The 25328-nt window shown below is 33.7% G+C and overlaps 1 protein-coding gene across 2 annotated transcripts; it reads left to right on the top strand.

Annotated features, from left to right (window-relative positions):
• Positions 1 to 372: 372 nt before the first annotated feature.
• Pnn (desmosome associated protein-like protein pinnin) lies at positions 373 to 25328 on the top strand. 2 transcript variants are annotated; one of them, XM_018521320.1, is made up of 5 exons: positions 373 to 401; positions 14509 to 14701; positions 23948 to 24121; positions 24369 to 24663; positions 24875 to 25328. In XM_018521320.1, the coding sequence occupies exons 2-5, from the start codon at positions 14564 to 14566 to the stop codon at positions 25189 to 25191; spliced, it is 924 nt and encodes a 307-aa protein (XP_018376822.1). In that variant the 5' UTR covers positions 373 to 401; positions 14509 to 14563; the 3' UTR covers positions 25192 to 25328. The 2 variants fall into 2 exon arrangements, with proteins under 2 accessions (XP_018376822.1, XP_018376821.1); XM_018521319.1 differs by lacking the exon at positions 373 to 401 and adding an exon at positions 417 to 716.

The following is a 25328-nucleotide window of genomic DNA, read 5'->3' as shown; positions in this document are numbered from 1 at the left end:
CAGGCCCTAAAGCTGGAAACACAATAGACACAGGCAATAGGCACAGGCAACAGGGAATAACGGGCCGTCCAATCAGAGCTTTGGGGTATAAGTTCGGTATGATATCCCAGAGCTCTGATTGGACGGCTCGTTATTTCCTGTTGCCTGTGCCTATTTCCTGTGTCTATTGTGTTTCCAGCTTAAGATGATACATGAGGTGCGTTCCGTATCGCGCATGATGTGAATGATGCATCCATTGTCCTTATTTAACATTTGGTGAGCAACAAAGATAAACGATGCATTATGCGCATCATGCGAGTAACGGAACGCACCCATGGTGACACCCGGGTGATGTTTTCGAACGCAGCCCAGCGTGTCGCGCGCGACGAACATCGCGCTGGTGTGCCGGAAGCATGACAGAGGTCAATAATGTTCATCTACTCTTATTAAATCTCTATGTCCAATTCACGATTTGCAAGATCAGAAAATTTCTCTGATCTCCGATCAACTCTGGTATCGATATTATTTCGGTTCTTTGTTGAAGGAATTAGTTTTCTGTGTTATTAAGTGTAGAAGTTTCTAATGAGGAAATTAGATTGTCAAGAGTTATGGGGAGCCGACAGATTAGAAGCACAGTTAGAAGTTGCCCGCGATGGACTTCGTGGTCTCGATCGCAGCATTCGTAAAATTTTGGGCCGTGATCTTCCTGATGGCGAAAGTGGTCCATTGCAGTCTAGGTTATATTTAATTTAAAAAATCTTTAATTTTTTTTCTAGGTTTATTCATATTAAATTATTAAATATTTTTAAAAACATTTTATAATATATATATAAAATTCTTGAAATATTTTAACAATTTATGTGTTGCAATATGTAATTTTTACTGTCATGAGCTTCCTTTTATCTAATTGTTATTTCTGTATTATTTATGTTATATTTGTATTTTTTTTTTGTTTTTTGTTTTACATTTGTATGTTGTATCATCACATTTATATTATTTTTATTATATATAAGTATATGTTAAATAATGTATTCATACATTCTTTATCAGTTGTAGTTTCTTTCAACAAGTGACACAAATGATACAGTGTGGCACAATATATCCTTGTTGTTAATGTTAAACAAAGATGACATGATCACTGTGTTGCATTGTCGCTTGTTGGAAGCCATGCATAGTTTTCTTTCGTGTAATTTAAGGTTTGTTTTTTTTATTCCCGTATGAGGATTGCATTAGTGGTCTGTTTCCTGCACTGGACTGCACTAGAATTCTCTTTCTTGCTTTCAATAAATATCAGATATACAGTACCCTGCATAAGTTTGGGAACATTCAACATTTTATAGGTTTGTAAATAATTATTTAATTGAAAAAAGACATATGTTATCTATAACGGACATACAGCCATTGACAAAATTATTAGGCACCTTATTTATGTAACAATTTCTTCTTAACGCAGCAGTTAATTCTTTTGCCGTTTGCCGACGATCTTTTAGAGCATTTTGCTTTAAATATCGATCTTCTCTGGCAGTAGTCTTTCGTTTTCTTCCTCTTCCAGATCTGGATTTAAACTGTTTAGTATCTTTTTATTGTAGTTTGAACTGCGCAACAGAAGCATTTTATTTTTTTTGCTATTTGCACTTGAGATAATCCTACGGAATGCAACACAATAATCTGAGCCCGTTTTCCTTCACTCAACTCGCGTGTTTTAGGCATATTTTGAAATCTCGGATAATATGTTAACAATAATAAGATAAAGAATTGCCTAGCAATTGCTCGAAACAAGACTGATAACGTCCGTATTATTCGAAGTCGAAATGCACACTAAACAGTTTTGTATTATACATATTATCATTTCTCTAAGAAACTTATATGCCTCAGTTGCTTAACCTTCTCACAAAGTCAGTAGCATGAAAACAACACGCAAATAGAGAGCTTATGCACATTCAGTTGTGAAAAATTTAGAAAAAGCAAGGGTGCCTAATAATTTTGTCAATGGCTGTATGTATGTACTTTTATTCATCTTTTTTCAATTAAAAATTTAATAACGCTATTTAACGTGCTTTTAATTAAAATGCGATTTATATGAAATCTGAATTCTTCGAGGCCATTTTTCAATTTTTACGGAGTCTAAAATTAACTTGCGACTTAAATAGTTTACAACTTTTATAGAAACCGTTAAACTACAATTAAATGACCTGTATATACAACGAACACAAGTATGACATTGCCAAACAAGTGACAATATACATATAAACAATAAACCAAAGCGCGAAATTCAATCTTGAGCGCTTCGATGCTGTTAAATAATTTTCCAACATATTCTCGGCATGTACAAGCTTATAGGTGTTCTAGATAAATGTTTATCGTCATTTAGACGTCTTACGAAGTATTTAAACCAAAAACATGTATAGATCGCTGTAATGTAATGGCTTTCCTGTAAAACGTAGGGTGTTCCCAAATTTATGGAGGGTACTGTACCTAACTAGTTCAGTCACAGAAAACAGACCTTTGCACTGAATTGAATTAGTGTAAATAAATGGTCTGTTTCTGCACTAAACTGCACTAGAACTCTCTTTCTTGCTTTCGACAAATATCAACCATACACCTATTTCACTTTGAGTTCCAAAAGTGTACACTTGTTCAGCCTCAGAAAACAGACCTCAAAACTGACGAGGAAGTGTATAGGCAAGAAATAAAAAATATTCTAGTACAAGAGAGATAAAATGGTGTTCCAGATTACGTTTGTTTTTTATTGCAGCACTAGAATAGTACTAGAATTGAACTGAACTAGAACTGAGCAAGAGCATAGTATAAATAGGCAATAAAAACCGTATAGTGCAGTCATGATGGACATGATTCATGTATTGTTAGAATTATTAAATTCATCTAATGAATAAGATGTAATTGCAATTCCACTATTTTCACAATCTTAAAGATAATGATGGTAAAAAATATAGATGACATATATTATTACATTTAGACAATATTATTAATAATGTATATATGTAAGAGTTGTGTTTCGCTGAATACAGCCACTTCTAAGTGACCTGCACCGCTTGTACTGACTCAATCTAGTACAGCCACTGAATTTTCCTACATTGCAATAAAGAACAGCCATTGATACAAATTTTGCAATAAAGAACACTACAATATACATTTATTACATTCGTTCAGAAAGTTCAGCAATAAAAAACAAACCTACTGTTTATATAGAAATATTAGATTCGTGTGATGAAGATAGAAAGATTAATATGATTCCATTATTATAGAAATCAAAGCCTTAAACGGTCTAGCTGGATCTTAATGCTTATATGATTCTTATGTGAATTTATATACTACGTATGTAGTCCCCAGAAACGTGCGCCGATATGATTTTTCGGTCTTGAAAACGCTAACTCTATTAAACTACCGCAGTAATATCACGAGTTAAATTGACTGGCAATTTAACAAATTTTTGATGCTTATTCGCATCTTTGAAACAATCTTAATAATGATGAATAACATACTAAAATCTGTAAATAATTAATTCTTATTACGAAAAATATTACCTCGGCCGGGAGTCGAACCCGGATCTCTTGCATACTGTGCGAGCGTCCTAAGCCTTTAGATTACCGAAGCCTTAGTAATATTCTTCGCATATTCGTAATATTACTGCGGTAGTTTAATAGAGTTAGCGTTTTCAAGACCGAAAAATCATTTCGGCGCGCGTTTCTGGGGACTACATACGTAGTATATAAATTCACATAAAAATCATACAAGCATTAAGATCCAGCTAGACCGTTTAAAGCTTTGATTTCTATAGTTTGTGTTATCACATATACGGTTCTATAATATATTATATGATTCCATTATTCTTAATAATGAAGACAATGATGGTGTGAAATATTTTCGTATGTAGGCTTAGTATCATTTATCTATTTTTAGATTATTTATAGACTTTGCACTATTTGCACTATTTGTACAAACTCTGTTTTATGTGGCTGAACTTGTATACATTATAGTCTGGGAGGTACTGACTTTCTATAGCTGCGTTCCACTTAACGTTCACAACGCTCATGGAATCATTTCATCCTTGTTTATAAAATGTCAAACAAGGACAAACGATGCTCACGAGTGTTGCGAGCACAGACATAATAGATCTGTTCTTTTTGGCTAAACTTTTGCACCAGTTCATTTTTCTTCCTTTTCTCACCAGGAAGAAAGAAGAGGAAGAAAGATGAACTGGTACAAAAGTTCAGCCAAAAAGAACAGGCCTATAAAGAATAAACTAAAATTAAGATTAAGAAAGTGGCTAAAATTTTTATAAAACAAAAACAAAATAAAGCATACAGCCACGACGCCAGATAATATTTGCGCAAGTCAATTTATTAGATTACACTAACATATGAAATTAAACGTTTCGGTCACTATTTTTGGCCATCATCAGTAATTGTATAACTAACATCAATTTTTACCATTACAAAATATATCTCGTGAAATAATCTTATTAATTTTAATTGATTTATTACAATGAATTATTAAAAAATTGTCTGAGTCGTTTATTACAAACTATGTCTCATTCTGTACTCTTCAAAGGAATATAATTTTGATTCGTCGTGATTTTATAATAGTATTCCAAAAATTATTATAAGATCTCAACTTCTTGAAATGTTGTGTGCATAAATACAACTTCCCAAAGCTATTTTAACAGACAGATATTATATAATCAATACTAGAAATTTAAAAAGCCTATTACGGTCGAAACTGGATCTTCGTTGCTTAAATAATTCAATCTTGAATTACTAATATACACTATATATGTACTTGCATATATACCATATTGTAGTCTTTTTCAAACTGCGCGCCGAATTATTTTTCCGGACTAAATAAACGCAATTAAAACTACTCTAGTAATCGCGAACTAAATTGACAAGCAATTTAATAATTTGATGCTACCATTAAGCATCATATATTATAAAGATGTTAATATGTTAAAAACTGTTAATAAATTTATTGCTAAAAATATTACCTCGGTCGGGACTTGAACCCGAATCTCTTGTATTTCGTACGAGCGTCCTAAGCCATTAGACCACCAAGGCATATTAGTAATTCAAGATTGAATTATTTAAGCAACGAAAATCCAGCTTCGACCGTAATAGGCATTTTAAATTTCTAGTATTGATTGTGTTTCTCACGTATACGGTCTAAAATAAAGATATTGATATTATATAAATTCTAAAGTACATTCAAACAGCATGGTATAAGTTAAATAACATACTTATATTAGTCACCGCAACGATCGTGTCATCTTACAAAATTATGATGATTTAGATCATGGAAAGAAAACCTTCCTTGTTAAGGCGATGCTAAAGCCTCCTGGTTTACCACATTTCCATTCGATGAAAAATCTCTATATTGGATGTACGGATTGCAAAAGTATTATTGCTTAAATTAAAGTACGCACAAACAGAACCTCAGCTGCACTGGATTTCATGAGAAAATCGAAAAAAAGTTTAAGATTCGTTAAAAATTCACTTACTTTTGGCTCGTACAGCTGTCAACTCAGATATATATTTACTTGATATAAGAGTTTTAGAGTCCATATCTTGAAAATAAGTGTGCAGCTGAGGTCACATTATTGAAAGGAACGATACCGAGTGTGTAGAACTAAGAGGGGTGATCCCAATTGATCACGGCTCGATCGGACACCACCAATCACAACGACCGGTGCTTAGGAGCTTTGTAGTATCAAGCGCTGTGAGTGGTTCGTGTCCAATTGAGCCGTGTCCAACTGGGTGCCACCCGAACTAAGATTGAAAGTCCAGAAAAGAAATATTTCCACCGAATAGAAAATACGTGTATACAGATGCTTTGCGAAGACTGGGACTGTCAACAGAGCCGAAATTCCGTGTAGCAGTAGTTGCGCGGTCTTGCGATAGATGGTGCTGACATATGTTAGATAAGAACAGATGTATGCGTTTGAGTAAGACAGAATGATATTTATTATATAATATAATGTAAAAACTAAATCAAAGATGTCACCACTATTATCGAATTTGGAATTTAAAAAGTCTGTACTATCGACCTTTATTGAGTTGGATAATCGGTTTAGCATCCCCTTAACAGCGATAAATAGACAGAGATCGGAGTTATACAAATTTTTTTTTAACATGTGTATTATTTGGAAGGAGACAAAGTTATTCGGAGAAGGAGATGTAATTCGAGGGGGAACATTTGTTGATAATAGAAAGAAAAATCTCTGGGAACCGTTCAGTGTCACTTTGTTTATTGGAGAGATTCCCTCTTTTTGTCTTTTTATATATATCATTTCAGCAATTATTCTTTTATAAAATGACTGTTCGCAATCTAAAATGTTAACATTAGTCCAATTAAATTTATGATTCATTTCTAATTGGTGTTGAGAAATTACAGACAGAGTATTTACAGGCTTTTTTATATTAGCCTTTTTATATTAATATGTTCTTTTATTCGCGTGTTAAGTTGTCTTTTCGTCTGTCGCACATAAGAAACATTGTAATTAGCACAATTAATCTCATACACCACATTAGATAATTCGTCTTTTTTCAGCTTGTCTTTACCCGTTTTAATTATCTTGTTTAATTTATTAATCGGTTTATGTGCAATTTTAAAATCAAATTTTTTTGCTATAACTTTGAATTTTTCAGACACATTATTCATATATGGTACCACAAAATATCTTTCTTTCTTGCATGTGTCACCGTTTACCGGATTCCTGTTTTTAATATTATCAAAATTATTTTTAAACGAAAATGATTTTAATCTATCATTAATTATGGAGAATAAAAATTCTTTTGCGTACCCATTGTTACACAATGTATTGATCAAAGATATGATATTTTTTTATGGAATTTAGGATGAGATAGGAATAAAATTCTGTCTAATTGTCTATATGAATTAAACTTAGCCCGGATCCTCATACGGGCAACAGCGCTTTGACACCGAACGCTGATTGGTGAAAAACGGGTGATGGGGGTAAATTTTACCCCCACAACCGGCTTTTCACCAATTAGCGTGTCAAAGCGCTGTTGCCTGTATGAGGATCCGGGCTTAGTCAAAATTTGATCTATATCGTCTATTGAAGCAGCAAGGATTATATCGTCAACATATCGGTAATATAAAATGGAATATAAATACTCAGCGAATTAAAAATATCATTCTCCAGATCCTACAAAACTAAATTTGCAACAATTGGAGAAGAAAGAGGCGATCCCATAGGAAGACCAAAAATTTGCTTAAAAATACGTTCGTCAAATTTAAAAAAGGTAGATTCTAATATAAAGGATACAGCTATCATAAATTCACAAACAGGTATAGACGTGTTACTACTAATATAATCCCATCTTTTCTCTATGCTTCTCATCACTAAGTCAAATGATATGTTAGTATACATCGTGCGACATCGAAAGAAACTATTTGATACTTTTCTTCCAAAGGCATACCATTAAGTTTGCTCACAAGATCAAAACTGTTTTTTACATAACCAAAGTTCTTATAATAACTCTTCTCCAAAATATCTTTTAGATAAGAAACTAACAAAAAGAGAAAACTAACTATTGATATAACTCACTATAATTCTTAGAGGGTTGCCACTCTCATGTACTTTTGTGAGCCCATAACACCTCGATAAAATATCATTAGAATTGTACAATCTTTTATAAGTAATTTGATCAATATAACCCTTGCTCATCCATCTATGCAAAAAAGCGCGATTTCCAGTCGTCTATTTATCGGATTCTTATTTACTTCTGTATAAGTTTCTACATCAGATAATATATCAAGCATTTTTCCCCTATATTCATCAACATCTAATAATACCGTCGTATTTCTTTTATCCGCTCTAGTAATTAATAAATTTGGATGGTCTGATATGAATTTATAAGTTTCTTTAATATTTTTCAAAATCAACTTTTTGTTAGAATTAATATAGTTACTATGGTGAATTTTTTGTAATATGGGAATTGATTTTTTATAATATGATGATTGATTGAGATCTTCTTATAATAATTTTTGGAACACTATTATAAAATCAGGACGAATCAAAATTATATTCCTTTGAAGAGTATAGAACGAGACATAGTTTGTAATAAGCGACTCAGACAATTTTAATAATTCATTGTAACAAATCAATTAAAATTAATAAGATTATTTCACGACATATATTTTGTAATGGTAAAAATTGATGTTAGTTATACAATTACTGGTGATGGTCAAAAATAGTGACCGAAACGTTTAATTTCATATGTTAGTGTAATCTAATAAATCGACTTGCGCAAATATTACCTGGCGTCGTGGCTGTATGCTTTATTTTGTTTTTGTATAAGAATAGACCGAGCATGAGGTTTGAAACGTGAAGACTAGGTAAAAAAGGACGGACAATGGATGTCGTGTAGCTTTCTCTTTCTGATTAGGAAAGAGTGGGGAAGGGAAGTAAGGTGTGAATATCTTGCTTTCTGTCTAATATCTGCTCTGTCCTTTCTTCCCTGATCTTCATACCAAAGTAGAGGACACGCTCGATCTATTCTTATTATGTCTATGGTTGCGAGCTTAGGTTGAACGCAGCCTATGTGATTTGATACCATTATCTGCAAAATCGAGTTCAATATCTGCAGTATCTGTAAAATCTAATTCAGAAATACAAGGGAAGACTATTAGATTGACATTTTCACATAAAATTATTGGCACATAATTTCTAAATTTTTAATAACTAAAATAACGTTTATAAAACGTTGATGGGTGACTGAAAACCCCTTTCTTATAAACTTATTCTTCAAAAAAAGATTATCCGGTATCAAATAATGTAAGGGCACCTTATTTTATTACATGTTTGACCCGTAGCCGAGCGACTTGCGCAGCAAGGTATTGTTACTACTTTTTGGTGTTCACACTACTATCTAAAGCAGTTTCAGGCGATATCAAATGACGTTTGTGCATCGGGATTTTTAACGACTCTGACGGAGTGCGTTTCCGTATCGTGACCGATCCGAACAGCCAGACATTAACTTTTCTCCTCTCCACTATCTAGATTAATGGGCCTTCTATAATAAGCCATTACTCATAAATCTGAAGTCAGAAGTTAAAAATTGACGAACGTGATTGGTCAATTTTTAGTTTCTGACTTCTGATTTATTATTAATAGCTTATTGTAGAAGGTTCATTAGGCGTCGTCTACAATACACGGAGTAAGAAGTAAGAGTAAGAAATTGACCAATCACAGTCGAATGTGAGAAGAATAATCGACTGTGATTGGTCAATTTCTTACTCTTCTTACTCCGTGTATTGTAGACGACGCCTCAGACTAACAGCACAATAATTTTCAGTCGGTATCAAATTACGTAGGGAAAATCTTCACTAGTTCCCGGACTATTAAGCGCTTACACTAGACCCGTTCTTTTTAGCTGAACTTTTTGCATGGTTTATTTTTTCTCTTTGTCTCCAACGTGGAGAGAAAAGGAAGAAAGATGAATCGTGCAAGAACTTTAGCTAAAAAGAACAGACTTAATATTGCCTCATCGACAAGATACTCCTATTGTTAAAGACTGCCGGTCTCACTGAAGTTTGCGTGACTGTTAAAATTTAAATGACTAAAAGTAAGAAACATAATATAGTATTAATTTTATGATTTATTAGTTTTATGATTTATTAGATATTTTTGTGTTAACAAAACAAATAACAAAAAATTAGTATCCAATCGATGGCTGTACAGAGTCAACCGCAGTTATTAGTTGCGCAAATAAATAAAAATTATAAAAGAGATATAAAATTTATAACTTAATAATACATGTTCGAACGTTTCAATCCCTTATTCGGACCATCATCAGCGACAATATTTAACGTTAGAAATAAAGATGTTAGTAAGCTTGAATATCTATACATTCTTCCTTGTATTCCAACTGAGGTAAATCCATCACTTAGTAGAGTGACAGACAACTAAATTTACTTTGAAAATTGAAAAGTTGTCTGTGAAACGATAAACAATATATCCAATAATTATTAATTAACGAATAAAGAAAAATAACCAGAAAAAAATATACCTTTTAACTAAATCATTGTAAGAATGGCTTACCTCTGTTGGTCGACAAAAACAAAATTCCACAATCAAAAACACAAGTACAAAGCAATATGTGAGATTATCAAATTTCGTCGTTAAGATGTCAGTGACTAACGAGATATAAAAATGTAATGAAGGCTGTTCGCTTTAACCGCAATACATATAGTCATGATTTTAAGATACAATATTGTTTGTCAACTTATGTAGAATATTCGCATAAGACTGATCGAGACCTTCGGTATCTGTTTGTAAATTAAGACCTTTCTTTTGTAATTTAATATTGAGCATTTCAGATACTAAGCGTTTATGATAAAAATTTTCGCAATTTAAAATCTCTACATTACACCAATCGAAATCGACTGTGTTCCAATCTATGGTCAGTAATAACCGATCTAGAAGATGTATTCCACCTAATATGACTACGGTGTTCGTTGATTCTAGTTTTTAATTTCCTTTTTGTCTGTCCCACATAAGTTGAATCATAGTCATTACATTTAATTTTATACACAACATTTCTTTTTGATTCTTTTGGAAGCGGATCTTTATGGACTTTGATGAAATTATTCATTTTATTAATACTAAAATATGATAATCTGAAATCCTTTCCATTAACAGTATTCTTGAATTTGTCTGAAAAACCCTCAATGTAAGGTATTGTGAACCAATTTATCTTGTTTCGTAAGGTGTTATCATTATTACAATTTTGTTGCCTGGGATTAATTATTATTGAGTTGATTCTTTTTTTGATATTTTCAAATATGAATTTTAAAGGAAAATCATTAAGTAACAATGTATCAATAATTAATTTTAAATTTTTCTTATGGAAATCTGGATGTGAAAGTAACAATGCCTTATCAACCAAACCATAGATTACACCCATCTTTTGTGAAATGGGATGTTGAGACCAAAAGTTCAAAATTCTGCCCGAGTATGTAGGCTTCTGAAACCAGTCAAATTGTAAAAAATTACAATGGGTCTCAACATCCCATTTCACAAAAGATGGGTGTAATCTATGGTTTGGTTGATAAGGCATTGTTACTTTCACATCCAGATTTCCATAAGAAAAATTTAAAATTAATTATTGATACATTGTTACTTAATGATTTTCCTTTAAAATTCATATTTGAAAATATCAAAAAAAGAATCAACTCAATAATAATTAATCCCAGGCAACAAAATTGTAATAATGATAACACCTTACGAAACAAGATAAATTGGTTCACAATACCTTACATTGAGGGTTTTTCAGACAAATTCAAGAATACTGTTAATGGAAAGGATTTCAGATTATCATATTTTAGTATTAATAAAATGAATAATTTCATCAAAGTCCATAAAGATCCGCTTCCAAAAGAATCAAAAAGAAATGTTGTGTATAAAATTAAATGTAATGACTATGATTCAACTTATGTGGGACAGACAAAAAGGAAATTAAAAACTAGAATCAACGAACACCGTAGTCATATTAGGTGGAATACATCTTCTAGATCGGTTATTACTGACCATAGATTGGAACACAGTCACGATTTCGATTGGTGTAATGTAGAGATTTTAGATTGCGAAAATTTTTATCAAAAACGCTTAGTATCTGAAATGCTCAATATTAAATCACAAAAGAAAGGTCTTAATTTACAAACAGATACCGAAGGTCTCGATCAGTCTTATGCGAATATTCTACATAAGTTGACAAACAATATTGTATCTTAAAATCATGACTATATGTATTGCGGTTAAAGCGAACAGCCTTCATTACATTTTTATATCTCGTTAGTCACTGACATCTTAACGACGAAATTTGATAATCTCACATATTGCTTTGTACTTGTGTTTTTGATTGTGGAATTTTGTTTTTGTCGACCAACAGAGGTAAGCCATTCTTACAATGATTTAGTTAAAAGGTATATTTTTTTCTGGTTATTTTTCTTTATTCGTTAATTAATAATTATTGGATATATTGTTTATCGTTTCACAGACAACTTTTCAATTTTCAAAGTAAATTTAGTTGTCTGTCACTCTACTAAGTGATGGATTTACCTCAGTTGGAATACAAGGAAGAATGTATAGATATTCAAGCTTACTAACATCTTTATTTCTAACGTTAAATATTGTCGCTGATGATGGTCCGAATAAGGGATTGAAACGTTCGAACATGTATTATTAAGTTATAAATTTTATATCTCTTTTATAATTTTTATTTATTTGCGCAACTAATAACTGCGGTTGACTCTGTACAGCCATCGATTGGATACTAATTTTTTGTTATTTGTTTTGTTAACACAAAGAGTCTGTAATTCAATTAAACTGTGAATTTATATAAATCATAGACGTCATACAATAAACTTGGGCGTCTGTCAACATAACCTCATAGAAACATTAGTCGATTTGTGTCTGCATCATAAAGTTATTTTCGATTGAAAATGTCAGTTTGCGAGCCAAATTCTCGTCATTTGCGGGAGGTTTTAATTTTCTGCTTCAATATGAAGAAATCTGCGGCTGAGGCTCATCGAATGCTCTCAAATACTTATAGTGAGGCCGCTATTAGTGAAAGAACGTGTCGTGAGTGGTTTCAACGCTTCAAGAACGGTGATTTTGACGTCGAAGACCGGCATAGCGGTGGAAGAGAGAAGGTTTTTGAAGATGCAGTGTTGGAGGCATTACTTGCTCAAAACTCGTGTCAAAATCAAGAAGAATTGGCACGATCATTGGCAGTGGCTCAACAAGCCATTTCAAAACGCCTCAAAGCCATGAGAATGATTCAGAAGCAAGGAAATTGGGTGCCGTACGAGTTGAAGCCGAGAGATGTTGAACGGCGTTTGTTTGCTTGTGAACAGCTGCTTGAAAGGCAAAGACGGAAGGGATTTCTGCATCGCATTGTGACTGGGGACGAAAAATGGGTTCATTACGATAACCCCAAGCGCAGAAAATCATGGGGAATTCCCGGCTATGTTTCCACGTCGACGGCCGAACCGAATATTTACGGCTCCAAGGTCATGCTCTGTATTTGGTGGGACCTGCTCGGCGTAGTGTATTATGAGCTGTTAAAACCGACTGAAACAATCACAGGCGATCGATATCGTACGCAATTGATGCCGAGCATTGAAAGACAAATGGCCGCAAAACGAGAGACACGATAAAGTGATTTTACAACATGACAATTCTCGACCCCATGTTGCGAAAGTGGTCAAGACATACTTGGAAACGTTGAAATGGGAAATCCTACCCCACTCTCTGTATTCTCCAGACGTTACTCCCTCTGATTATCATTTGTTTCGATCAATGGCATACGGTCTGGCTGACCAGCACTTCCGGTCTTATGAAGAAGTAAAAAATTGGATCAATTCGTAGATCACCTCAAAAGATGACCAGTTTTTTCGACGCGGGATTCGTATGCTGCCCAAAAGATGGGAGAAAGTGGCCAGCGATGGACAATACTTTGTATCATAAATGCATAACCAGTTTTTTTTACAATAAAGCCTCGAATTTCGGGAAAAAAACGACGGAAGCAAAGTTGTACACCTAATATATATGTTTAAAACCGAATAACAGACGATTTTTATTTAAAAACTAATTTTATTGTTATTGTTCAAATTTTATTATCAATAGAAATGATAACTGTGGAGAAAAAAATTGTAATTTTATAGCAATGTATAAGATATTGTAGTATTACAAGTATATATACTTATTTATGCAGCATTTATGTAATAAAAAATCGTGAATTTAATAATGTATTATTTAAATATTTATGTCAATAATCGCAAATTTATATCAATTGTCAATAATGTCATTGTTCTTCGATTATCCCCCAACCCCGGAACTCTATTGATAGTCACAAATTTTGCCCACCGCCAGCCGTCTTTAAAGATGTGTCTGGGGAATACGCACCGAGTGCCTCTAAATTGATAAAAATCATATTTTAAACTGTTTAAAACATGCTTAAGCGATGTTTTTGACATGTTTAAACATCGTTTTTATAATACTGTTTCACAATCAAATATGAAACATTAAAAACATCTTTAAGAGACAAAAAAAAACAATGTTTTATTCTTAAAAAAAAACATCTCTTATCTACTCTGCTCCAAGTATCTATTCTACCTTTATTGTTTACCGAATGTTAAATAAGGATAAATTGATACCTGAAGACATTCGGCGTATATTCTCGGATGCAGCCTAATAGTATCTCGTCGGTGATATCGCTGACGTAATTTTGAAAACAATAAAGCTGGAAACACAATAAAAAGTACAAGCGATAGGAACAGGGAATAAGAGATTTCAATCTATCATAAAGCGTCCATTCTAGTATATATGGTTTTTGATAGATTGAAATTTGTTACTTCCTGTTCCTATTGCCTATGCTTTTCATTGTGTTTCTGGTTTAAACGGTTTAGTGTATACTTCTTGAACTAGTGCAATCATTGAGGAACAGAAAACAAAACAAACCTTTAGTTTGATTTATTCTTTTCTAGAATACCTCAAAAACGACTATTGCAAGAAGATCGTCGAAGAGCTATAACAGAGTTCATGAATAATGAATTAGCAGGAGGCAAACGACGTTGGCAAGGTTCTAATGCAGAACCAAAAACAGTTTTTAGTCGATTAAGTGCACGTGTTCCATCTACTGCAGATGATAGTGCTGATGAAGACGATAATATTACCAAGGTAATTTATTTACGCATGAGAAGTGACAATAAAGATTCAAAAATAAACTGAATCTCCTACATGAAAAAAGTAAATTGTCAAGTGTACAGTCATCGTTCAAGTTTCTAGATAACCAAGCGTGAGCGCTTATGATATTGGCAACTATCTGTATATTTATCTTCACTGATTTCAAATATATCAATATTATAGCAATACGCTGAATACAGGCAACAATGTATATATGTATGTATTGCCAGCAGTTTCATAGCAAAATAGTAGTATCAAAGTTATCTCACATTGTCGACAATTTACGTGTAATCCTAAATTATTATAGCAACATGACAACAACAGCATGCATTTTGATGATAAAGATTTTAAAGTTATTGGCAAGTAGCTACCTAAAATTATCAATCATGAAGGCATTGATTTGCCAACAAATACAGACTTAGCTGCAGCAATTCTAGTAGCAATACATTTATTTGCAAGCAACAAGATAAATACGTTACTATCTGAGCTTGTCCCAAATGTCAAAATATTGTGTTCCGTGTTATAAGAAAAATGAAATGCAATTTAGAGTAATGAATGATAACATTTTTGAGAAAAATTCTGGTTTTTATAAATATCTGTTGATGATTCATTACTTTTCGACGAAATGTCATAACTTAGCTCTAAATTGCGTTCTATTTTTCTCTTAACGTGGGATTTAAATACGTCTTTATACGAACCAACTTCATAATAACTGAAATAATTTAAATTCGTATGCAGGTAGAAGATTCAGACTACACAGCGATAAAAAAAAAATCAACAGTGTCATTTTGAAACTTAATTTTGAAACTTTATTGTTACACTTCGTATATCATCTTAGAAATAATAAATATTTTGTCTATGATTTTTAATGCTTCTTAATATTAGAACCGCGGCTGTGCTATTTTGAAGCCATCTGATATTTCTTTTTTTTCCAGTTAATTTAAATTTTTACATGAACTTTTAAATTTTTGTGATTTTTAATGAATAATGATTATAATTAATTAAAAATAATTTTTTTTTATAGTGACACCTCCCCCCCCCCCCCCCTTGCAAAAATCCAGATTATATAAACTTCTGATGCCCATTTGCCACGAATGATGTTATATGAATACTTTTAAGGGGATCCTAAAAACGATTAGTCATATTAAAAGTGGCACTTACACACAGAGGATTTATGTGTCATTGATATATCATTACATTAGTATCTCATTCACGCATGCTACACATACACATAAATTTTTGTGTATTACAACAGTTATGTTTTAATTAGACGTTCAAATCCAATTTTAAGAACTCCGTGCAAACTATAATACTAGTCTATGGACTACTATTTCGTAAGTACAGATTCCACAGCTTTTATATGAAGCAAATGTCACGACATGACAACTCTGGAGCGCCGCACAGTGGGGAAAAAGGTTCACTTTTTGGACAAAAATCGACTGACAGTACAATTCTTAACCGATTTTGATGTTTTTTTTTTTAAATTATTCGTTATAAAATTTCCTATATCGTAGAACTGCTAACTTTTTGATATAAAGCTGAAATTCAGAATGGCCGTTAAATATAATCTGTTTTGAAAAAGCATTTATGCCATCTACAGGCAGGATTGGTAGAAAACATGTTCCAAACGTGTTTTCTTGTTTTTTTGTGTATTTTTTGTTTTTTATTTTTTTGAGTATTTTCTTGGTTTTTTGTCTTTTCTTTTTATTTTATTTTTTTTTCGTTTTTTTGTTTTATATTTTTTTATTTTTTTACTTAATCTTCGTTTTTATTTTTTAACACTTTTTTATTTAACTCTTTAAACTTGTTTATATTTTATGTGTTTAATACTTAGAATATGTTTTCTACCAACCCTGCCTGTAGACGTCGTAAATGCATTTTCAAAACAGATTATATTTACCGGCCATTCTGAATTTCAGCTTTATATCAAAAAGTTAACAGTTCTACGATATAAGAAATTTTATAACGAATAATTAAAAAAAAACATCAAAATCTGTTAAGAATTATACTGTTAGTCGATTTTTGTCCAAAAAGTGAACCTTTTTTCCCACTGTGCACCGTATTGGACTAACATTGTAAGAAGCAGTGATGCGAATTCCAGCATGGTTAATAGCATGAAGAGGCATAGGCGGACACAACGCATGCGCAAGTATACATGGATATGAACTCATCGCCTGTTGCAAGCGGGCTAGAATTCGCATTACTGCTAAGAAATGGTAAAAAAGATCTCAATTTCGAAATATTTTGTCGTTCTCAGCATAGACTCCATCTCACAGACACGTATTAATGCGTATACTTTAATCCCGAAAAAGGATTTTCGAATCAGTAAGAGAGGAAAAAAAATTATTATACAAAAATTGTATGGTTTAGTCGGTAATACAGACGACTTCAGGATAGCTCCTGAGTACTCAACTAAAAACTCCGCATTGATGATGACGATACAGAATCAACAGTAGGAATTAGGCACGCGATCAGCGTCACCAGTTGGCGGCCTGGCATAACCGGTAGCCATACACGCAAACACGAGCCCATGTCCGTTTGCTCGCCTTCGGCGCGCTGAGAGCGAACGAGACAGCAAGAGAACGTCTGTCCTTCTCTCTCTCTAGTCGTATTGTTTCAAGCGACCGAAAATCCTTTCTCTGCACTCACAATTGTTTGACAGGTATCAATAAGGGACGAAGAGCATTCTAGATAACGTATAAATTTTAATAAATTGTGGTAATAGTATACTCCTCCCATTAAAAGCCTAAGCACAAAAAAAGAAGACCGTAACTGAGTTGTGGAACGTAAATCGTAGATGTAGATTGATCAAAACATTGTACGTTGACACACGACTACGACTCACGTTTTACGACTCAGTTACGACCATCTTTGTGCTAAAGCCTTAACCCTTCGTTATCACACCTCTTGAAAATTGTATGTTGATCACAGGGGGCAAAATGACCTCAATATTTTAATTGATTGCCGTATTTACAACTTCGGTTCTTTGAAATCACAAAAATTACTGAAGATACTTTAAACATTATAGAATATGAAAATACAATGGCTTTTTAAAGTTTTTAATTATAACATATATATTTTGAAAAATCGCAAAGATTGATGTCTAAGGAACAACATGCGATTGAAGGTGCAAAAACGGTATCTTAAACTTCGGATAAATGGCAATTTAAGTCCTATTTCAAAAAAAACTTAGAAATATAAAGCTTCACACCTTTTTAGGGTCCCCTAAACTTTAAGTGACCATGAAGGATTAATTCAGAATAGTATAAATTATGTCAAAACGTGACAGTTTACGAAAATATTAATAAACTTGAGTTGCAAAAAATTGGTGTGGTCTCTTATAATTTCCGAGATATTTAAATTTAAAGGTCTAATTTGTGTAATAAATCTTTTTACACTCACTCCAAAAAAAAACGGCAAAACATTAAAAATTTAAGAAAATTTTTCCAAATTTCAAATGAGCATAACTTGGTAAATAAGGAATAAAAATATGTTTACAAATGCAAAATGAAGTTTGAAATACTTTAAGAATCTTTGAATGAGAATTGTACTATTACTTTCAAAATGGCGGATAATAAAATGAGAAAATACAAAAAAAGTAATAATTAAAAGTCCAAATTTGCGATGGTGCATGGTATGAATTAGATGTCACAGCTTAATGGGGCAACACGTACATGGAAGTATAGAATTGTATCTTTAAATCGCTTTTTTATCGAGCTTGATACGATAATTTTTCGCTGAGTTATTTCCGAATTTAAGTTACTGCTGTCAACTCAAATTATGGTTGTATTTCTTCCCAATATGAACTGTGTGGAGTTTGACTGGTCGGAACGTCATTGTGTATGTATGTATGTGTACGCGCGCGCGTGTGCGTGTTGACTCCTACCTGTTCAAGAATGTCACATTGGGAGTTGTGATTTTAATATACGTCTTAGGTTTTTGAAGACAGTCCACGTCAAATCTATTCCGCAAAAGTTCACATGTTTGGTCGTCTTTACTGATACGTATTTCGTGGCCTAAATATTTGTAAGATTTCATTTGCTCTATGTAACTTCCGTCAATGCTTATATCTGTAGGAATGTTAGGATGGTTGGTTCTTTGACGGTGCAGGGATCGAAGTGAGAAAATGCTCGTCTTCTTTGATTTACAACGCTTTTTAATGCACAAGACGCGTATAGACTGAATACTCGTACAATGTGATCCCTTTGGATCGTTTTTATAAACTGACTACAGAACATATACAAAGACAAACGCAAGCTCTGTGTTGAGTGATGGAAACGGAGAATAATCATCGCGCATCAAGTGGTCTGGCAGAGAACTAGAGATGTGTCGTTCATAAACGTTCCGTTCACTTTGAACGGGTCCTTTTACTGACCGAAAGATTCGAAACGCCACGGAAAAAATGAACTAAACTAGAGATGTACTGTTCAGAGATATTTCGTTCACTGCGAACGGATCCTTTTACTAGTCTGTTGCTGGATTCACGCTGCATCCGATGTGCGTCGTATGACGCTCTGCAACCAATCAGAAAACAGGATTCCGATGGATTTTGCTTCGTCGGAATGTTGATTGGATGATCTGAAAGAATACACCAATAACAGCGAGCGCTCACGGATCCGTTCCGCAACAATTGAGTCTGCCGAACACAACCATTCTTTCTGGAGGGAAGGGGATGCGCAATGTGATCTATGTACTACGTACTTAACGAGCCACAGATTAGTAAAAAAGTAAAAGGATCCATTCAAAGTGAACGAAATATCTCTGAACAGTACATCTCTAGTTTCGTTAATTTTTTTCATGGCGTTTCGAATTTTTGGTCAGTAAAAGAATCCGGTCAAAGTGAATGGAACGTTCATGACTTGTAGGGCTGCGCCATCTTACTAAAAGAGCGGAACAAATGAACGGAACATTAGAGTGACTGTTCCTAATGTTTTGAAACAGTATAATATTCCGCTATACCCATCTCTACAAAGAACTAATATCCTATACATGTGTATGTGTTGGAGCATGCGACGCAATAAACCTACACATTCCTAGGTAGAGAGAGAGGTGGGAGGGAGAGAGGGGGAGAAAGAGAGAGAGCGAGCGTTATTTGCAGTCATTTTGTTGTCAAAAGGACATTAAAGGCATCATTTTGATATCAGAATGATGACAAATAACGTCAGTTCTTCTCTGAGGGCGACTGTTACCAACGTCTATTAACTTAATCGACGATTAACTCAATCAGCAGTGTAGTCAACAGCAAGACTATATCGTTCTTAACCTCATCTCTTCGTGATATACGTCTTTCTCTACGTTCCTATACTTGACTGTGATAAAAGTAATGAAAATCTCCTATCTATAATAGTAATTCTGCTGATTGAGTTAACCGTCGATTAAGTTAATCGACGTTGGTAACAGTCGTCCTGAATGTTCGCAAAGATATAGATAATGGACTGCGCGATCCGTGTGTCAAAATGGTTCATAGGGATGAGAGAGAGGAACCATATCAGACGGCCATTTCTATCTCTTTCCATTCAATGGTGTAATGGGAGAGAGAATGATAGGGAGATTGGCCGTCTCCCACGGTCCCTCTCTCTCATTATTGTCGACCACATTCGATACATTACTTAGATACGGATCGCGCGGTCCATTCTCTATGCCTTTGGTCGTACGTTGATAGCGGTTGATGGCGTTATGGAAGCACAATAGAACAATGGCCGGTTGCTTTGGTGCATTGTGGTTTAAGGTTCGTAACCGGTCAGCCATTATCGCCACACTTCGGATTCAGTTCCGAGCCGTTTGCAAGCGCAAACGCAAATTTTATCCCCACACTCATCTGACACATCCGCCATGTCTGTTTCCCCTTTCCTGATCCCACTTTCACCCTTATGAAACTGACTCGCTGACTGCTCGAGGACTGCCCCCTATACGCGAAAATCGGCGAAAATCAAAGATGTCGGCAAAGATCGCTAGATCGATTACAACGCCATCTCGTAGCAGTCTCAGCAGTGATGCGAATTCCAGAAAGTATAAGAAGGCACGTACACTACGATGAGTCCATATCCATATACACTTGCGCATGCGTTGTGTGTCCGCCTATGCCCTCTTCATGCTATTAACCATGCTGCAAGTGCTAGAATTCATCGCATCATTGCCTTTCAGATGTCGCGGCTATTGTTTGATCGACGTTTCTCACATGACGCCGCCTTAGACACAAAGTACGACGCCGACGTTTTTTCTTTTACAAAAGAAGTTAACTTGCAGAGTGTCCTGATATTTTTCTCGTGTTGTCGCTTATTTCTTACAAGACTTTATTTGTTCTCTACAGCATATTGTTTTGGCGTCATCAATATACTCAGAGATTAGAACTGTGTCGTCTGCAAATCTTAAATGGTTGAGCATTTCACCATTTATATTTATGCCAAGAGTGTCCCAGTTTATACGTTTTCATATACAGGGTATCTCAGAATTAAGGTAGAAGCCGCATTGGGGGCGTAGAATGTGTCAAGGGGAACAAAAAGTCTGATACCATTTTGAGATATTCGCTGTTTTTGAATTAAAAAAGGAAATGTATAAGCCAATGTGCGGTGAAGCTACGTCATGCGAATTCGTAGCACGGCCCATCGCGCCTCACTCGACAGCGGCGGCAGTGGGCCGTGCTACGAATTCGCACGACGCAACTTCACCGCACATTGGCTTATACGTTTTCCTTTTTTAACTGAAAAACTACAGCGAATATCTCAAAATGGTATCAGACTTTTTGTTCCACTTGATCCATTCTACGCCCCCAATGCGGCTCCTACCTTATTTCTGAGACACTCTGTACATTACAACAGGATTATAAATATCTTTGGGGCGGTAGTGTTGCTCTGACGACACTCCCATCTCTATATGGAATTTATCAATGTCTTTATGGAGCTTGACACTTGCTGTGGTATTCTCATACACATATTTGATTACTGCAGTGTATGGGTCTATTCTCGAGTCAGTGGTGGTCTATTCTACAGTCTGCTAGTACTTCCAGCATCTTAAGGGGCTCCGCACAATGAAAGGAACAGAGAACAGAGAATAAGAATTTCAACCTATTAGAAACTGTATTCCACAATACATGATTTCTGATAGGTTGCAATTCTTATTCTCTGTTCTTTGTTCCTTGTTCCTTTTATTGTGCGGAATCCCTAACATTAATTTATCGTGTTAAACGCTTTTTTGTAGTCCATGAATACTAGGGTGCAATTCACTAAACACTTCAAACGCTTCAGATGCTATCATTACAAATATTTCCGATAGAGTGATCCATTAGCGCTACTAACATTGCCAATATTATACAAGTGGATCAATCGTGAAGCGTTGGAAGCGTTGTATTATTGAACGTAACCTACAAATAACTCGATCTTATACATATTCCTAAAAAGACATTGAAGGAATAATTCATATTAATATGAAGACGAACGTGGCATTAATACATGCAATAAAGATTTTTCAAAAATCTTGTAGTTATACATTTATGAAGACAAGAATATAGATCTTGTAACGGTAATAGTAGAAGAAACAAATACAAATACAGCTTTGAAATAAAAGAAACGAATTCTTATAACCCTTTGCGGCATAGTGTCATACATATATGACACCTTTTAACCTCAGTTTTTGTTTTTAACACAGTTTCTTACATATTACTACAATGAAATGAACATTATCGGTTTTGTAGAACATCAGTTGTTATTAAAAAAAAACGTGAAAGCATTCCTATTGTTGACGAAATGTATTTTATAAATAAACAAACTGGAAAAATTGATCCCTTTTTAACAATAAATGTGATTGTGACTAATCAACAATAGTTAATTAGCTGAAAATAATGTACGGGAGGTTTTTTTGGGTCGCTGATTACGAATCTGACCTCAGATTTTCAAAATTCAAAATGGCGGATCCAAGATGACGAACCGAAAAGCAAAAATTTACTTGATCGGTATGAAATTGGGTACTCGGGGATTTTCGGGATCGCTGATTACGAATCTGACCTCAGATTTTCAAAATTCAAAATGGCGGATCAAAGATGGCGGACAAAAAATTAAAACATTAGTTCTGGGACTGTAAAATGGGGTCAAGTAGATTTTTCGGATCGCTTATTACAAATCCGAAGTCAAAATTGTTTAATTTTTTGTCCGTCTTGGATCCGTCATTTTGAATTTCGAAAATCTGAGGTCAGATTCGTAATCAACGACCCCGAAAACCCCCCGAGTAACAAATTTCAACTGAATTCTACGTAAAAAAAAATGTATGCTTCAAAGGGTTAAAGTACGTATGAACGTCTCTCCGGTATTAACATTTATTAATTATATAATCATTATTTTTAATTTCAATATAAACCGTTGAAACCAAACAAATAGATTACAAAGCACATAGGTTATAGTATTCTCGATAGTTTCCCGCATTTTTGTATACTTAAAATAATGCTTCAGGATGCTGTCCCATGACAATCGGAAATTCGGAAAATGGAATCTTGAAAAAGTAATAGAATGGGAATCAAATCAATCAGAATTATTGGGATGCATTACTGTTCGTCTGTACATATACATTAAATACACGATTATCGAAATTGAATTTCTATACGTATAAAAAGAAATTCATTATTAATAAATAATTGTTCGATAAGTATTCATTTTTCCAGCATATAAATATAACCATTTACTTATATCGTTGGATAAAATTGCGTGCTTGTCGGTTCGAAATTTTTGTGGCTAGACTCTCTATGGAGCAACTTTTTCAGAAATGTTGGAAAAATACTGGAAAAATGCTGAAAAAATGATAGAATAGAACACAAATTTACTATTTTAAAAACAAATTTACACTGTTTTCAAAACACAAAAATAATATAAGAAAATAATTTGTGTTTCTAAAGTAGTAAATTCGTTTTTTTAAATCAATGAATTTGTTTATAAAGTAGTAAATTTGTTGTTAAAGCAGAGACTTTGTTTTAAAATCATAAATTTGTGTTTTAGAACAGAGAACTTGTTTTAAATTAGCGAATTTTTTACCACACGCATGCTTGCATCGTAGTATTTCATGGCTGCGACAGATTTCCAAATCTCAATAGTCGTTAACTTTAACGCTTAATATTTCAGTTCGCGGGGCAGAGCGACGTTTATTTCTTCCAGATTCTTTTTCATGCAAAAACGCGTCAAATAAGTCTAATTTTATTGATTTTTTAAGTGATTATGCTGTAATTACCTAACTAATATGTATTTTGATGTTATTAAGCCTGCTGTATCATCCAGAGTAATAGCTACTCCTCGAGAAATTCCTTCACGTCAAGAAGTTATTAGACGAGAAAGAACAGATGAGCGTAGTCGACAAAGAAATAAACGAATGTTTGGTGCACTTTTAGGTACTTTACAAAAATTTAGACAAGAGGAAACTAAACTCAAAGCAAAGGTAGGATATATTTAAATTTAATCTAAAGTAACTTATCATGAAGTATAATGCTTTTTAGGCTTTCACAGGTATAATCTCAAAGATACCAGAAGGTTTGCGAGTTGTCACTATATTTTCATCCATTGCTAATGCCAACATTTCATGAACCTGGTAAGGTTCATGAAATGTTGGCATTAGCAATGGATGAAAACACGGCGATAACCCGCAAACTTTCTAATATCTTTGAAGTATAATGTTTCATTTGCAGGAAGATAAAAAAGCAGAAGTGGAAGCTAGAGTAGAAGAAGCTAGAAGACGAGAAAAAGAAGAATTGCGAAAAGAAAGACAACAATTGTTTTTGTCACGAAAACGGCAATTGGCTGAAGTGCGAGCATTGGAAGCAAAGCTTGCACGTAGTCGACAATTTCAAGATTGGCGCAACGCACAGTTACCTCTTGCTTTATTTATTAAAACACACACACAACCTTCTATTTATTATATACCAAAGCGTAAACACCCACAAACAGACATGTTATTAGCGCAGTCCACGAAAGAACTTCATGGTTAGTAATCTCATAAATATTAGAACTGTTCTTCATAGCTAAATTAGTTTATACATTGTATCTAAAATGAAATAAATGTTTGAACTTTGGTAAAAGTCAGATAGAAAGTTTAATGCAATACAACAACAAAGAACGATCTTATTATTGTATGTAAATTCATGTATGTGTATATTTATGCGTTTATAAATGTGTATTTTTTGTATTGTTTCAGAGGAAATTGAAAAAAGAGAAAAAACATTGGTTGAAGAATTAAATATAATAGAGGTTCAGATAGGGCTAAACAAACATTCACAAAACTTTGAAGCATCTTCATCTTTACATACTGTAGAAGCTCCACGTTTACTAGAAGAGGGTGAAGAAAATCGAGATCCTAATCCAGAACATAATATTGAGGCTGCAATCAATGATAGTAATGATAATGCTGATATTTCAATAGAGTCTGTAATAAATGAAAATTGTGATGATCATGCAGAGAAAAAGGAAGAAGTACAATTGGACCAAGTTCAACATGATGTAAACAATGGCTAGTATATTTGCTACAATAAAAAGTTGTACATATTATGTACAGCCAAAGGTCTGACACAAAATGAGGATTTTCGTAGTTAGAGAATTTTCATAGAGTCTTCAAGTATTGTTTTATGATTGTATAATTAAAGACATCCTAA

Source organism: Trachymyrmex cornetzi, unplaced genomic scaffold, assembly GCF_001594075.2.
Source record: "Trachymyrmex cornetzi isolate Tcor2-1 unplaced genomic scaffold, Tcor1.1 scaffold983, whole genome shotgun sequence".
Classification (NCBI taxonomy): Eukaryota; Metazoa; Arthropoda; class Insecta; order Hymenoptera; family Formicidae; genus Trachymyrmex; species Trachymyrmex cornetzi.
Note: the sequence above shows the minus strand (reverse complement) of the source record. Positions and strands in the feature narration are given on the sequence as shown.